Below are 16,111 nucleotides of genomic sequence, written 5' to 3'. Positions count from 1 at the left end.
CAATGATGTCATTTTATCACAACACACAGTCAATACGAGTCCGAACATGGCACCTGATGCCTCACTCCTCTTTCTGTTCCCTCCATTTTCCAGCCCCTCCTTCTCCGCTGCCGTAAAGCTCCCACAATCCCCTGCGGCGCAGGCTGTAAATGACACCGGGTCATTAATTAATTAATGGCCATTCAGCAGCAGGCTGGCTGTGGCACTCGAGGCTCTCGTCTGTGAGGAGGAACAGAAAGAGGACGAGGAGGAAGGTGGAGGAGGTAACAGAGGGCAGGACGAGTGCAAAGAAGAGAAGGAAAGAAGAAAAAAAACAAAGGAGAGGAGAAAGGGTGGCACTTTCACCCTGTCGGGCTATTAATCAACCTGCTGCTGCAGAGAGAGAGGGAATGGCGATGGACTGGCCTACACATCCTCCTCCGGCACTGGTCCCGGCTGTGGTGCGTGCCGGTGCGGTTCTGGTTTCCCATTATGTCTTCAACGCTGCTGCCCAAATCCCTGATCCAGCGGTAAGACTCTACTTCCTCTAATCATCTGTTCTTCCTCTGTCATTTCTTCCTCTTCCTCCATTACAGAAACAGAAGTAAAGTACCTCAGCAGCTGGAACCGGCCATAAAACTGCCACAGAACCATTAGAACAGGAACAGATAAAAACACGATGCAGCAGCGGCAGATGGCACGTTGTACACATCGGCTCTGCGTCAGCTAAACGTGATTGTTGGTTTCCACGTGAGAGAAAAAAATACGATACTGCAAATATTCAGAGCTTCACTAACTCTGAGAAATAACAAAAATCTTTAAACCCTTCATGAACGGTTCTATAAAGAGCCACATTTGATCATAGGTTTGAATCATGTAGAGATGGTTGAGGGTTCGAGAAGGCTTTATAGTGTTCTAAAGGGGTTTGAGAGTGGTTAGAAGGCTCTAGAAATGCTCTGGATGTTCTCACAGCTGTTGAAGAAGTCAGTGTAGTGTTCTAGAACAGTGGCTCTCTAACCAGTTCTCAGGACCCTACATATGTTCCACATGTTCTAGAACCTTCAAACTGATGACCTGAGGACTTCATTGCTCTAAAACACGACAAAGAAAACACCATATGCTGAAGGTTTAGAAGGGGTTTGGGGTTCTCCAAAAGATCTCTACAGTGTTCTTAACTTCCAGTATTTCTAGAATGTTCTGAATGTTTCTTGAAAACTAATTACCGTGCTCAATTTGGAGTTCATAAAGTTCTAGAACAGTGGTTCTCTAACCAGTCCTGAAAACATATGACATGTAACTGCCTAACTGCCTATGTACATAAGATACACACACACACACACACACACACACGTGTGTGTGTGTGTGTGTGTGTGTGTGCACTTGTGAATACGTTTTCATTTTAGCATTTTATTTAGCAGGTAGACACTTTGTTTTGTGAGATGTGTTTATTTATGAGATGATTATAAGCTTTGAGGAAAACATGTAAGCTTGATTATGATGATTATCTTCGTTTTGCAACATCGTCTCTTGTTAAAAGTGCTACAGGAATAAACTGATTTGAATTGGTAAGATACAATAATTCAATTTGCCTAAGCAATGTTTTTAATATTTAAAATCAGGTCTTTAAAAATACATTATTTTAATTCCATAAATTATTTAATTCAATGATCTATATGTATATTACTGTGTATTTAATTAAATGTTTAATTTTAAAAAACTCTAAATTGAAAGACAATCTAAATCAAAATGGACCACTTTTTAAATTATTATTTTGGCTTAAGGATTATTATTTTGCTTTAATTTAATAATAATAATAATAATAATAATAATAATAATAATAATAATTGTAAATAATTATGAAATAATTATTATTAATAAATCAAATCAAGTTTATTTGTATAGTGCTTTTAACAATAAACATTGTCGCAAAGCAGCTTTACAGAATTTGAACGACTTAAAACATGAGCTAATTTTATCCCTAATCTATCCCCAATGAGCAAGCCTGTGGCGACGGTGGCAAGGAAAAACTCCCTCAGACGACATGAGGAAGAAACCTCGAGAGGAACCAGACTCAAAAGGGAACCCATCCTCATTTGGGCAACAACAGACAGCCTGACTATAACATTAACAGTTTTAACAGGTATAACCCTCAACTGTCCTCATGGGGCCGTCCTTCACAGGAGTGGGGCGATAAAACTCCGACCAGACACAGGGCACCAGGATGGATCAAACAGGTCCGAGGGGCAGAAGAGGCCAGCATCTCAATCCCAGGATCAACATGTAACTCAGATGGACAGATGGGGGGGGGGGAAGAGAGAGAGAGAAAGAAAACACGTTGTTAGGTATGCCCTAAAAATGACAAGTATTAAATCTGTGTGGTAGGCTCGCAGAGACGAGAGTCTTTACATCAGGCATAACACACAACAATGGCATGTTAATATGGTAAAATATATCATGACCTGCTCTGGCTGGATGCTTGATTGGGTGATGGGAGCACACTCCTCAGCAATGATGAGATGCAGATGGGACCCTTAGGGCTGGCCAAAACAATTCAGTTACATTTCACCGGGTCTGGGACATGCGACAGAATGTCTGACGGCCGATTCCCTGCAGGCTACGATAGCCAGTCGAGGTCTCCACCCTCTCCACCTAAAGATTTCCTGTTGACTCCATGTAACTCAGAGGGACAGATTTGGGGTGGGGGGGAGGGAAAGAAAACACAGGTGGTTAGGTATGCCCAATGTCACCTGAATAAGTAGGAACAGTATACATATTGCACCGAGTACAAGCAGGGACTCCGGCAACTAACTATGACAGCATAACTAAAAGGAGAGAGCCAGAAGGTAACACAGGCATGAGGGAGCCCCGGGACATAAAGCAGCAGCCACTACACCGTCAACAAACTCGAGTGAGCAAGCGAGTGGGGACTGACAGCATCCATACATCCCAGTTTACCAAAACACTCTGTCTGAGGATCCTCCAGATCTACACCTTTACCTCATAAACACCATTAACACAAGGCTTGACTAAACAGATATGTTTTCAGCCGAGACTTAAATGCTGAGACTGTGTCTGATTCCCGAACACTACTTGGAAGGCTGTTCCATAACAGTGGGGCTTTGTAAGAAAAGGCTCCGCCCCCTGATGTAGCCTTCACTATACGAGGTACCAGCAGATAGCCTGCACCTTTTGATCTAAGTAGGCGTGGCGGGTCATAGAGGAGCAGAAGTTCACTCAGGTACTGTGGTGCGAGACCATTTAGTGCTTTAAAGGTCAATAGTAGTATTTTATAATCAATATAAAATTTGATTGGGAGCCAATGCAGTGTGGATAAGACAGGCGTGATGTGGTCATATTTTCTAGTTCTAGTAAGGACTCTTGCTGCTGCATTTTGAACTAACTGGAGCTTGTTTATGCACTTATTGGAGCATCCAGACAGTAAGGCATTACAATAATCCAACCTGGAGGGAACGAAAGCATGGACTAGTTTTTCTGCATCATGCAATGACATTAAATTTCTTATCTTTGCAATATTTCTGAGATGAAAGAAAGCTATCCGGGTGATGTTATCAATGTGAGTTTCGAATGAAAGACTGGGGTCAATAATCACTCCGAGGTCTTTTACTGCTGCACGTGAAGAAACAGAAAGGCCATCCAGAGTTACTGTGGAATCAGAAAACTTACTTCTAGCTGTATGTGGTCCTAGTACAAGTACTTCAGTCTTGTCAGAGTTAAGCAGAAGGAAATTAATAAGCATCCAGTGTCTAATGTCCTTCACACATTCCTCAATTCTATTAAGCTGGTGTCTCTCATCAGGTTTTGCAGAGACATACAACTGTGTGTCATCAGCATAACAGTGGGAACTAATACAATGTTTACGAATAATATCGCCCAGAGGTAACATATATAGAGAAAAAAAGCAGTGGACCCAAGACAGAACCTTGTGGAACACCAAACTTTACCTCGGTACGTCTAGAAATATCACCATTTATATCAACATACTGATAACGATCAGTTAAATAAGAGCTGAGCCAGGAGAGGGCCATTCCCTTAACTCCCACAACATTTTTTAGTCTATCCAGAAGAATGGAATGATCAGTGGTATCAAATGCTGCACTAAGGTCAAGCAACACAAGCAGCGAGACACAGCCCTGATCAGACGCCAACAGTAGGTCGTTTACTACTTTAACCAGTGCTGTCTCTGTGCTATGATGAGGTCTAAATCCTGACTGATACATTTCATGGATGTTATTCCTATGTAAATATGAGCATAACTGCTGTGCCACAGCTTTTTCAAGGATCTTGGAGATAAAGGGGAGGTTTGATATTGGCCGATAATTGGACAGCTGACAGGGATCAAGGTCAGGTTTTTTAATCAGGGGTTTGATAACTGCTAGTTTAAAGGATTTGGGTACATAGCCAATCATAAGAGAAGAATTTATTATTTTTAGAAGCGGTTCAATTACTCCAGGCATTATCTGTTTGAATAGATGTGTCGGTAAGGGATCTAGTACACAAGTTGAGGCTTTTGATGTAGAGATTAATGAAAGTAATTCAGTTTCTTTTAGGGGAGTAAAACATTCTAACTGATGATCTGATACAGTTATATTGTTAACTACAGGGTCACTTACATTGTCTGACCTTAAATTAGTAGTTTGAATTTTTTGTCGGATATTCTCAATTTTCTCATTAAAAAAATTCATGAAGTCGTTGCTACTACATACTGCAGGTGTGCATGTGTTGATAGTGGACTTATTCCTGGTTAATTTTGCTACAGTATTAAATAGGAATCTAGGATTATTTTTGTTATCTTCTATTAGGGAGGAGAAATATGTTGATCTCACAGCACTAAGAGCTTTTCTATACTTCAGGAAGCTCTCCTTCCACGCTAATTTGAACACTACCAATTTTGTTTGACGCCATTTACATTCCAATTTTCGAGTGGTCTGTTTTAATGTGCGAGTGTCATCATTATACCAGGGTGCTAATTTTTTGTCTCTGACCATTTTCCTTTTTAGAGGAGCTACATTATCTAAGGTATGGCGGAATGTTGACTCTAAGCATTCAGTTGCCTGATCGAGTTCTGCAGGGGCTGACAGTGACCCAATCAAAGTTGATAACTCTGGGAGATCATTTATAAAGCTCTGTGCAGTAGTTGACGTGAAAGGACGTTTAATACAGTAGCGTGGTGAGGTGCGTATATTATTACTCAGATATATTTTGAATGAGATGAGATAATGATCTGAGATAACTTCAGACTGTGGAAGTGTGACTATATTGTCTACGTTTAATCTGAATGTTATTATCAGATCGAGGGTGTGACCACCATTATGGGTCGGTCCTATGACATTCTGATTAATCCCTACTGAATCTAAAATGGACACAAATGCTGTTTTTAAAGGGTCTTCTGGGTTATCGAAGTGAATATTAAAATCTCCAACAACTAAAGCTTTGTCTAAGGAAATAACCAGATCTGAGATAAAATCTGCAAATTCAGAAAGAAACTCAGAATATGGCCCCAGGGGCCTGTAAATAATAAGCAATGGAATTAACTGGGTAGACTTATTTTTCGAGGCTACATACATTATATGAGTATGAAGAACTTCAAATGTATTAAATTTATAACCAGGTTTTTGTGTTACACCTAGATCTCATCTCATTATCTCTAGCCGCTTTATCCTTCTACAGGGTCGCAAGCAAGCTGGAGCCTATCCCAGCTGACTACAGGCGAAAGGCGGGGTACACCCTGGACAAGTCGCCAGGTCATCACAGGGCTGACACATAGACACAGACAACCATTCACACCTACGGTCAATTTAGAGTCACCAGTTAACCTAACCTGCATGCCTTTGGACTGTGGGGGAAACCGGAGCACCCGGAGAAAACCCACGCGGACAACATGCAAACTCCACACAGAAAGGCCCTCGCCGGCCCCGGGGCTCGAACCCAGGACCTTCTTGCTGTGAGGCGACAGCGCTAACCACTACACCATCGTGCCGCCGTGTTACACCTAGATAATCATTATAAATAACCGCACCGCCGCCTCCTCTGCCAGTTAGACGAGGCTGGTGTATATAACTGTATCCAGGAGGACTCGCTTCATTTAATGCTATATATTCATTTGGCTTAATCCATGTTTCAGTTAAACACAGTACATTAAACTCCTGATCAGTAATGAGTTCATTAACCATTAGCGCTTTAGATGTAAGAGATCTAATATTTAATAGCCCCACCTTTAGATCAAAGGTGCCGGCAGCCGCTGTACAGTCAGTATGATCTAATTTTATATTGATTGGGTTACTGGAACAAACTCTCTGAATATTTCTACCTTTTTGTTGAGCTCGGGGAACAGACACAGTCTCGATGTAGTGGACCCTGATTGACGACTCTGTGCAGCTAGCAGACAGTCGGTTTGGCCTGTTCGTCTGCTCCCTGGCCTTGGCTCTGGATTGTCAGAAATTAACTAGGCCTGTTCTGAGACTATGACCTATGCTGCAGGAAATGAGAGCAGCACCTTCCCGAGTGGGATGGATACCGTCCCGCCCTAACAGGCCAGCAGTGCCCTCAAAATTAGCCCAATTATCTATAAAGCCCACACTGTTTTCAGATCACCACCTGGACAGCCAGCAGTTCAGCGACCATAACCTGCTGTAAGCTACATCGCCACGCCACATTGGGATGGGGCCAGAGCATACTACAGCATCGGACATCGCCTTCGCTAATTTAAACACCTCTACAAAGTTACTCTCAGTAACCTCAGACTGACGAAGGCGTATATCATTAGCTCCTGCATGGATAACTATCTTTGAGAACCTGTGCTTGCCTAGGACCCTAAGATTACCTGCTATGTCTGGCGCCCTGGCTCCCAGTATACACCTGACTAAAGCTGCTGGTGCCCCTAAAGGCTGAGCTAATTTCACGTGCCGTATGATAGAGTCCCCTATAACCAGAGCTCTTTCAGGTTTCTCAGTGGGTGCATCACTAAGGAGAGCAAACCTGTTCGACACGTGACGCGGAGAGGAGTGGTGCTCCCGTGGGCGAGCCTCAGCGGTAGCTTTGGCTCTACGCTTATGCCGCCGAGCCGTCACCCATTCGCCCCGCTGTAAGGGCTCTAATGCCGGAGTTGGGGGATTGCTAACTCCACCTAGGGCGTCCAGACTTTCCCTAACAGAAACTACACTGTTCTCCTGCTCACTAACCTGCTCTAAAGCCTGGACACGCACTTCTAGCACTGTAATCTTCTCCGTCAGAGAGCTAACTAATCTGCACTTATCACAAGTAAAGCTAATAGAGCTATCGCTAGTGACGGAGGAAGAATGACTAAACATCCTGCACTCAGCACACCGAACAGGCTGAAGATGTGCCATGATGAAAAGATTCACGTACCTTAAATGAAGATCTGTTGATATTAAAGCAGATCAGATCTTATTCTTATTTAATAATTCTTATTAAATAATAATTATTTAATATTACATTGCTGCTGCTGTTGCTGCTGCTACTGCTACTACTATGACTACTACTACTACTACTACTAATTATTATTATTTTTAATATTTGACAAATGTGAATGTTATTACATTTTTTAATGTTAAAAAAACAAGAAATAAACTGAAAGACAACTTCAAATCAAAATGGCCATTTTTTTAAAAAGGTAATTTTTTTATTTTTCTAAAAATGTTTATGTTGTTTTTAAATAAAAGATAACAGATAAAACTTGCACTTGAGACAACTGTGTTACAGAAAAGAGAACAAATATTATTAACATCAGTTGTGTGATTTAGCATTAGCTATAAACCTGTTAAATGTAATTAAACTACAGCACTGATAATTATTAATTACAACCCCGATTCCAAAAAAGTTGGGACAAAGTACAAATTGTAAATAAAAACGGAATGCAATGATGTGGAAGTTTCAAAATTCCATATTTTATTCAGAATAGAACATAGATCTCATCTCATCTCATTATCTCTAGCCGCTTTATCCTTCTACAGGGTCGCAGGCAAGCTGGAGCCTATCCCAGCTGACTACGGGCGAAAGGCAGGGTACACCCTGGACAAGTCGCCAGGTCATCACAGGGCTGACACATAGACACAGACAACCATTCACACTCACATTCACACCTACGCTCAATTTAGAGTCACCAGTTAACCTAACCTGCATGTCTTTGGACTGTGGGGGAAACCGGAGCACCCGGAGGAAACCCACGCGGACACGGGGAGAACATGCAAACTCCGCACAGAAAGGCCCTCGCCGGCCCCGGGGCTCGAACCCAGGACCTTCTTGCTGTGAGGCGACAGCGCTAACCACTACACCACCGTGCCGCCCCTAGAACATAGATGACATATCAAATGTTTAAACTGAGAAAATGTATCATTTAAAGAGAAAAATTAGGTGATTTTAATTTTCATGACAACAACACATCTCAAAAAAGTTGGGACAAGGCCATGTTTCCCACTGTGAGACATCCCCTTTTCTTTTTACAACAGTCTGTAAATGTCTGGGGACTGAGGAGACAAGTTGCTCAAGTTTAGGGATAGGAATGTTAACCCATTCTTGTCTAATGTAGGATTCTAGTTGCTCAACTGTCTTAGGTCTTTTTTGTCGTATCTTGCGTTTTATGATGCGCCAAATGTTTTCTATGGGTGAAAGATCTGGACTGCAGGCTGGCCAGTTCAGTACCCGGACCCTTCTTCTACGCAGCCATGATGCTGTAATAGATGCAGTATGTGGTTTGGCATTGTCATGTTGGAAAATGCAAGGTCTTCCCTGAAAGAGACGTCGTCTGGAAGGGAGCATATGTTGCTCTAGAACCTGGATATACCTTTCAGCATTGATGGTGTCTTTCCAGATGTGTAAGCTGCCCATGCCACACGCACTAATGCAACCCCATACCATCAGAGATGCAGGCTTCTGAACTGAGCGCTGATAACAACTTGGGTCGTCCTTCTCCTCTTTAGTCCGAATGACACGGCGTCCCTGATTTCCATAAAGAACTTCAAATTTTGATTCGTCTGACCACAGAACAGTTTTCCACTTTGCCACAGTCCATTTTAAATGAGCCTTGGCCCAGAGAAGACGTCTGCGCTTCTGGATCATGTTTAGATATGGCTTCTTCTTTGAACTATAGAGTTTTAGCTGGCAACGGCGGATGGCACGGTGAATTGTGTTCGCAGATAATGTTCTCTGGAAATATTCCTGAGCCCATTTTGTGATTTCCAATACAGAAGCATGCCTGTATGTGATGCAGTGCCGTCTAAGGGCCTGAAGATCACGGGCACCCAGTATGGTTTTCCGGCCTTGACCCTTACGCACAGAGATTTTTCCAGATTCTCTGAATCTTTTGATGATATTATGCACTGTAGATGATGATATGTTCAAACTCTTTGCAATTTTACACTGTCGAACTCCTTTCTGATATTGCTCCACTATTTGTCGGCGCAGAATTAGGGGGATTGGTGATCCTCTTCCCATCTTTACTTCTGAGAGCCGCTGCCACTCCAAGATGCTCTTTTTATACCCAGTCATGTTAATGACCTATTGCCAATTGACCTAATGAGTTGCAATTTGGTCCTCCAGCTGTTCCTTTTTTGTACCTTTAACTTTTCCAGCCTCTTATTGCCCCTGTCCCAACTTTTTTGAGATGTGTTGCTGGCATGAAATTTCAAATGAGCCAATATTTGGCATGAAATTTCAAAATGTCTCACTTTCGACATTTCATATGTTGTCTATGTTCTATTGTGAATACAATATCAGTTTTTGAGATTTGTAAATTATTGCATTCCGTTTTTATTTACAATTTGTACTCTGTTCCAACTTTTTTGGAATTGGGGTTGTATGTACTGTGAATAAACTTGAAGTTTTTATCTAGGTTAAGTATCTGTTCATTCGTGTTATCCCTTAGTTTGGATCATTTTGGCTTTAAAAGTCTCTTGTTAATATAAAAGATGAAATTCGTACTTTGTATTATCATTTGCTTATTTGATTTTATTTGTTTTGTGATTTGCTAATAGTCACTGAGTCCTCAGAGAAACAGAGCAGCGAAATGTTAAAGGTCAGAGGAGAGAAATCGTGATGGATCCAGGTATACGCTTTCATGCTTGAGTGACTAGCATTGACTGTGATGAAAATAAACACCAGGGGAAAGAGAGAGAGAGAGAGTGAGAGACCTTTAACCAATCCTCTATTGGCACAACCACTTTAGTTTAAACACCATTTTCAATACATCCAAAGACATGCAGGTTAGGTTAACTGGTGACTCTAAATTGACCGTAGGTGTGAATGTGAGTGTGAATGGTTGTCTGTGTCTATGTGTCAGCCCTGTGATGACCTGGCGACTTGTCCAGGGTGTACCCCGCCTTTCGCCCGTAGTCAGTTGGGATAGGCTCCAGCTCGCCTGCGACCCTGTAGAACAGGATAAAGCGACTAGAGATGCAATGACCCCTCAAAGCAACGAGATGCGATGAGATTATTTTATAATATGCAAACTATATTTTCAACCAAACTGCCATTAAACCTTTGGTCGTGAAAACAGGGTCAATGACCCCTTTTTATTTCTCCTCGTAAGCCAAATACTCATTTTATCCTGACCTATCTAAAAATTAAATAGGCTGATCTGCCTTTGATTTGATGCACTGTATTTTAGACTAAAAATGAAAATGACCTCACATAACTGCTCTTCAAAATCCCTGAACCATTCCTGCAATAAACCAAACGGACTTCTTAACCCAGGGGCGGATCCAGGAAAATGGGAAGGGGGGGCGTCAACTCAGTAAAGGTGAGGGTCCTGGGGCCCCTCAGAGGCTCATTTCCCAAGACTCGGGGGATTCAAAGCAGATATTCTTCAGAGCTGTTTCAAAAATCAACATCTCTCACAGACCTATCCAGCTGTTGCCGTAAAAATCAAAGTGAGGCATGTGTACCATGTACAGTGGTGCTTGAAAGTTTGTGACCCCTTTAGAATTTTCTATATTTCTGCATAAATATGACCTAAAACATCATCAGATTTTCACACAAGTCCTAAAAGTAGATAAAGAGAACACAGTTAAACAAATGAGACAAAAATATTATACTTGGTCATTTATTTATTGAGGAAAATGATCCACTATTACATATCTGTGAGCGGCAAAAGTATGTGACCCTTTGCTTTCAGTATCTGGTGTGACCCCCTTGTGCAGCAATAACTGTCTGCAACTAAACATTTCTGGTAACTGTTGATCAGTCCTGCACACCGGCTTGGAGGAATTTTAGCCCGTTCCTCCATACAGAACAGCTTCAACTCTGAGATGATGGTGGGTTTCCTCACATGAACTGCTCGCTTCAGGTCCTTCCACAACATTTCCATTGGATTAAGGTCAGGACTTTGACTTGGCCATTCCAAAACATTAACTTTATTCTTCTTTAACCATTCTTTGGTAGAACAACTTGTGTGCTTAGGGTCGTTGTCTTGCTGCATGACCCACCTTCTCTTGAGATTCAGTTCATGGACAGATGTCCTGACATTTTCCTTTAGAATTCGCTGGTATAATTCAGAATTCATTGTTCCATCAATGATGGCAAGCCGTCCTGGTCCAGATGCAGCAAAACAGGCCCAAACCATGATACTACCACCACCATGTTTCACAGATGGGATAAGGCTCTTATGCTGGAATGTGGTGTTTTCCTTTCTCCAAACATAACGCTTCTCATTTAAACCAAAAAGTTTTATTTTGGTCTCATCCATCCACAAAACATTTTTTCAATAGCCTTCTGGCTTGTCCATGTGATCTTTAGCAAACTGCAGATGAGCAGCAATGTTCTTTCTGGAGAGCAGTGTCTTTCTCCTTGCAACCCTGCCATGCACACCATTGTTGTTCAGTGTTCTCCTGATGGTGGACTCATGAACATTAACATTAGCCAATGTGAGAGAGGCCTTCAGTTGCTTAGAAGTTACCCTGGGGTCCTTTGTGACCTCGCTGACTATTACACGCCTTGCTTTTGGAGTGATCTTTGTTGGTTGACCACTCCTGGGGAGGGTAACAATGGTCTTGAATTTCCTCCATTTGTACACAATCTGTCTGACTGTGGATTGGTGGAGTCCAAACTCTTTAGAGATGGTTTTGTAACCTTTTCCAGCATGATGAGCACCAACAACACTTTTTCTGAGGTTCTCAGAAATCTCCTTTGTTCATGCCATGATCCACTTCCACAAACATGTGTTGTGAAGATCAGACTTTGATAGATCCCTGTTCTTTAAATAAAACAGGGTGCCCACTCACACCTAATTGTCATCCCTTTGATTGAAAACACCTTACTCTAATTTCCCCTTCAAATTGCTCCGGTTTCCCCCACAATCCAAAGGCATGCAGTTAAGTTGACGTGGGGCGGCCTTGGGCTGAGGTGCCCTTGAGCGAGGTATTGAACCCCTGACTGCTTCCCGGGTGCTCTGGTGTGGCTGCCCACTACTCTGGGTGTGTGCGTGTGTTCACTGCTTCAGATGGGTTAAATGCAGAGGATGAATTTCAGTGTGCTTGAAGTGTGCATGTGACGAATAAAGGTTTCTTCTTCTTCTAAATTAACTGCTAATCCTAGAAGTTCACATACTTTTGCCACTCACAGATATGCAATATTGGATCATTTTCCTCAATAAATAAGTGACCAAGTATAATATTTTTGTTTCATTTTTTTTAACTGGGTTCTCTTTATCTACTTTTAGGACTTGTATGAAAATCTGATGATGTTTTAGGCCATATTTATGCAGAAATATAGAAAATTCTAAAGGGTTCACAAACTTTCAAGCACCACTGTTCATACACAGGATATAGTAAGTACAGGGATACCCTATTAATGAATAAGAGCAGTAGCCAGACATCCGACACGTGTGTGTATGCAGTAAGCCTGCTGCAGCATCTTATCATTTTGGCTTGTGAACATGCGTGTTAACAATACCATAAACATAAAAGGATGCGGCATGCCCTTTACATGTAGTCTACAGTGCAGTCCAGGAATACAGTATGTTATTACAGTGTGGGAAATAAGGAATTTTAAGCAGACTGTCACATGTTGTCTGTCTGCCCAAATTTCAGCCTGTCTGAACGATGGGCCAAAGGCCCGGAACAATGCAGCCGGGGGTCTGGGGCCTGCTTTCGGGCCCCAGAAGCTGAAGGGCTTTAGATGCCTGCAGATGGCATCTCAGCTATTTCCGGGCACATTTTTGTGATCTTCAAAGGCCAAATTGCCCTGTTAAAATCCAAAAGGACTCACCCAGCTTGCTTTTCACTGCATTCATATCACGAGCAAAAAAAAAAAAACCTAAGCTAGGACCTACTATTAAATATAAATTTATACCATAAACTCTTCAGCTCAATCCCACATAACCATTTATTTTGTTTATTTTTAAAAACCTTATTAATTAAATAAAAAATGGCAGGCATATCTCGATATTTGCAATTCTAAAACTATATTTTTTGGGGGGGGCACCCCCCTTAAATCAGTGCCAGTTTATCTGCTACACTTTAACCATAGATGTTGTAAAGTTTCCTCTTCCTGGCAAAAAGGACACCTCCTGTCTACCCTAGGATCTACAGTTGTGGTCAGAAGTTTACATACAGTGACATGAATGTCAGGGCAATATTTGGGCTTTCAGTAATTTCTTTGAACTGTTTTTTTATGGGCGGCACGGTGGTGTAGTGGTTAGCGCTGTCGCCTCACAGCAAGAAGGTCCTGGGTTCGAGCCCCGGGGCCGGCGAGGGCCTTTCTGTGCGGAGTTTGCATGTTCTCCCCGTGTCCGCGTGGGTTTCCTCCGGGTGCTCCGGTTTCCCCCACAGTCCAAAGACATGCAGGTTAGGTTAACTGGTGACTCTAAATTGAGCGTAGGTGTGAATGTGAGTGTGAATGGTTGTCTGTGTCTATGTGTCAGCCCTGTGATGACCTGGCGACTTGTCCAGGGTGTACCCCGCCTTTCGCCCGTAGTCAGCTGGGATAGGCTCCAGCTTGCCTGCGACCCTGTAGAAGGATAAAGCGGCTAGAGGTGATGTGATGTTTTTTTATGGCAGAATGTACAGCATACATCTTTAATTAAAAAACACTAGAATTTGGTGCACAAGTTTTAATTTTCTTTGGGTTTTCTGAAATCAACACAGGGTCAAAATTATACATACAGGTTCAAAAATTTACATACACTCACTTAGGTTATTAATTCAGAGGTGCTGAAACTTCCAAAATGTCTTTTATTTTGCTAAGGCCAAGGTCTCTTAACCACCGGCACGGGAACCGGGGGTGCGGGGGGTGTGGTGGTGGACCCTCAAAACTGACCCCCTGGTGGTGGACCCTCAAAACTGACATGAACATAAAACAAAACTTACGTGAAAATATATTTGTTTATTTATTTGTTTTCATTTGGCTCTGCTGATTTTATATGTCATGTTTTAGATGTAGGATGATGAGGGCTACATTTTAGTTATTTAAAAAAGGATTTAATTAAAACTTATAACTTAATATGTAGCCTAGTGGACCATCAGAATTTTTTTTGTCGTGACGTTGACGTTCAGCTTTTCAGCGCGCAAAATTACAGTTTATCTAGAGCAGATGTAAAACCTGCGACTGTTAAACCACAGCTGTGCACTTCTGCTTCTAAAATAACCTGTCCTTTGTAATCATGTTAACTGAGAATTGTCATTGACAGACAGGCTTCAGATTCTTCCATCATCACTCAAAAAAAAAAAAAACGTCGTTTTTACGGATTAGGCCTATAAGTAGTAGGCAGTTTAACGAAATATTGCAATTGCAAGCTTAAAAGGATTTTGGACGCCTGATTGGTTAAAATGCAGGAAATTGCATCTAAGAAATACAAAATTTTCTGGGGGAGGACCCCCAGACCCCCCTTCAAAAAAATGTCCCAGGTCACGTCACAGCACCCCCTGCCGACAATGTCTTCCTGCGCCGCTGCTCTTAACTTACTGTTTGTGATCATGATTAACTACAGCTGGTAGCTTCTCTGTGCCTTCATAAAAAGGGTTTGCTTACAGCACTTATTGGATTGACCAACACACAATACAATGGGAAAGTCCAAGGAGCTCAGTGCAGATCTGAGAAAGAGGATCACAGATGTACACAACTCCGGAATGTCTCTTGGAGCCATTTCTAAACAACTGCAAATTCCAATATCAGTTCAAACAACTGTATGCAAGTTATTGTGAGGTGTAGTCACTTTGCCAAGCCACTTTGTTTCAAGAAAACCCAAACTGTCACTCTCAGCTGAAAGGAAATTGGTTTGGATTGTCAGGAACAACCTGGGAACCACCATGGCACAGCCCTGCCATGAACTGGAAGCTGATGGATCTCTGTCTACAGTTCAGATCACCATGGACTAAGAGGCTGCTATCCAAGAAATAACCCCCTGCTCCAAAATTGACACCTAAAAGCTTAATTAAATTTTGAAGCTGACCACATGGACAAAGAAAAAGCCTTCTGGAGGAAAGCTGTATGGTCAGATGAGACAAAGATTGAGTTGTTTGGCCACAATGACCACCATGTACAGAGGGACATTGTATCAGCTGCTATTGGTGGTAGGATCATCATGCTCTGGGGCTGTTTTGCTGCCAGTGGAACTGGTTCATTGCACAAAGTGGATGGAATAATGAAAAAGGAGGACTACCTCAGAATTCTTCAGCATAACCATCAGAAATTTGAACATGACTTGGGTCTTGGGAGTTACAACAGGACAATGAACCCAAACACACATCAGAGCTGGTTGTGGAGGACAAAGCAGGCTAACATTAAACTTAAAACAAGCCCTGACTTCAACCCTATTGAAAATATATGGCCCATGCTTATAAGTCGAGTCCATGCCAAAAAAATAAACAAACTTAATTGAACTACCAATTCTACCATGAAGAGTCGTGAAATATCCAACCAAAATTCTGCCAGAAGCTTGTTCATGGTTTAAAAAAAAAAAAAAAGTTTGGTCAAGGTGAAGCTTGACCATGATGTTTTATCCAAACATCAAGCTTTCTCTTGATTGATGGATAAAAGACAAAGATTGAGTTCTTGAGTGGTTGATAAATCAATAATATCCACATTAAAAATAGATTGTCCATTATCATACATGTACTTTTGTGTCTATATGTCTTTTTAATCTATTTGAAAGGCATTTTGA

At 41.9% G+C, this 16,111-nt stretch overlaps 1 protein-coding gene across 1 annotated transcript in view; it reads left to right on the top strand.

Moving 5' to 3' along the window:
• The first annotated feature begins 389 nt into the window (after positions 1-389).
• Positions 390-16,111, top strand: part of tmie (transmembrane inner ear) — a 30,564-nt gene continuing 14,842 nt past the window's right edge. The window contains exon 1 of the mRNA XM_060926564.1: positions 390-509. Coding sequence (XP_060782547.1) covers positions 390-509 — 120 coding nt within the window. The remainder of the gene's footprint in view (positions 510-16,111) is intronic.

The sequence above is a fragment of the Neoarius graeffei genome, chromosome 1, assembly GCF_027579695.1.
Source record: "Neoarius graeffei isolate fNeoGra1 chromosome 1, fNeoGra1.pri, whole genome shotgun sequence".
In the NCBI taxonomy this organism is placed as follows: Eukaryota; Metazoa; Chordata; class Actinopteri; order Siluriformes; family Ariidae; genus Neoarius; species Neoarius graeffei.
The sequence above is the reverse complement of the archived record's forward strand: the minus strand, read 5'-3'. Positions and strand labels throughout refer to the sequence as shown.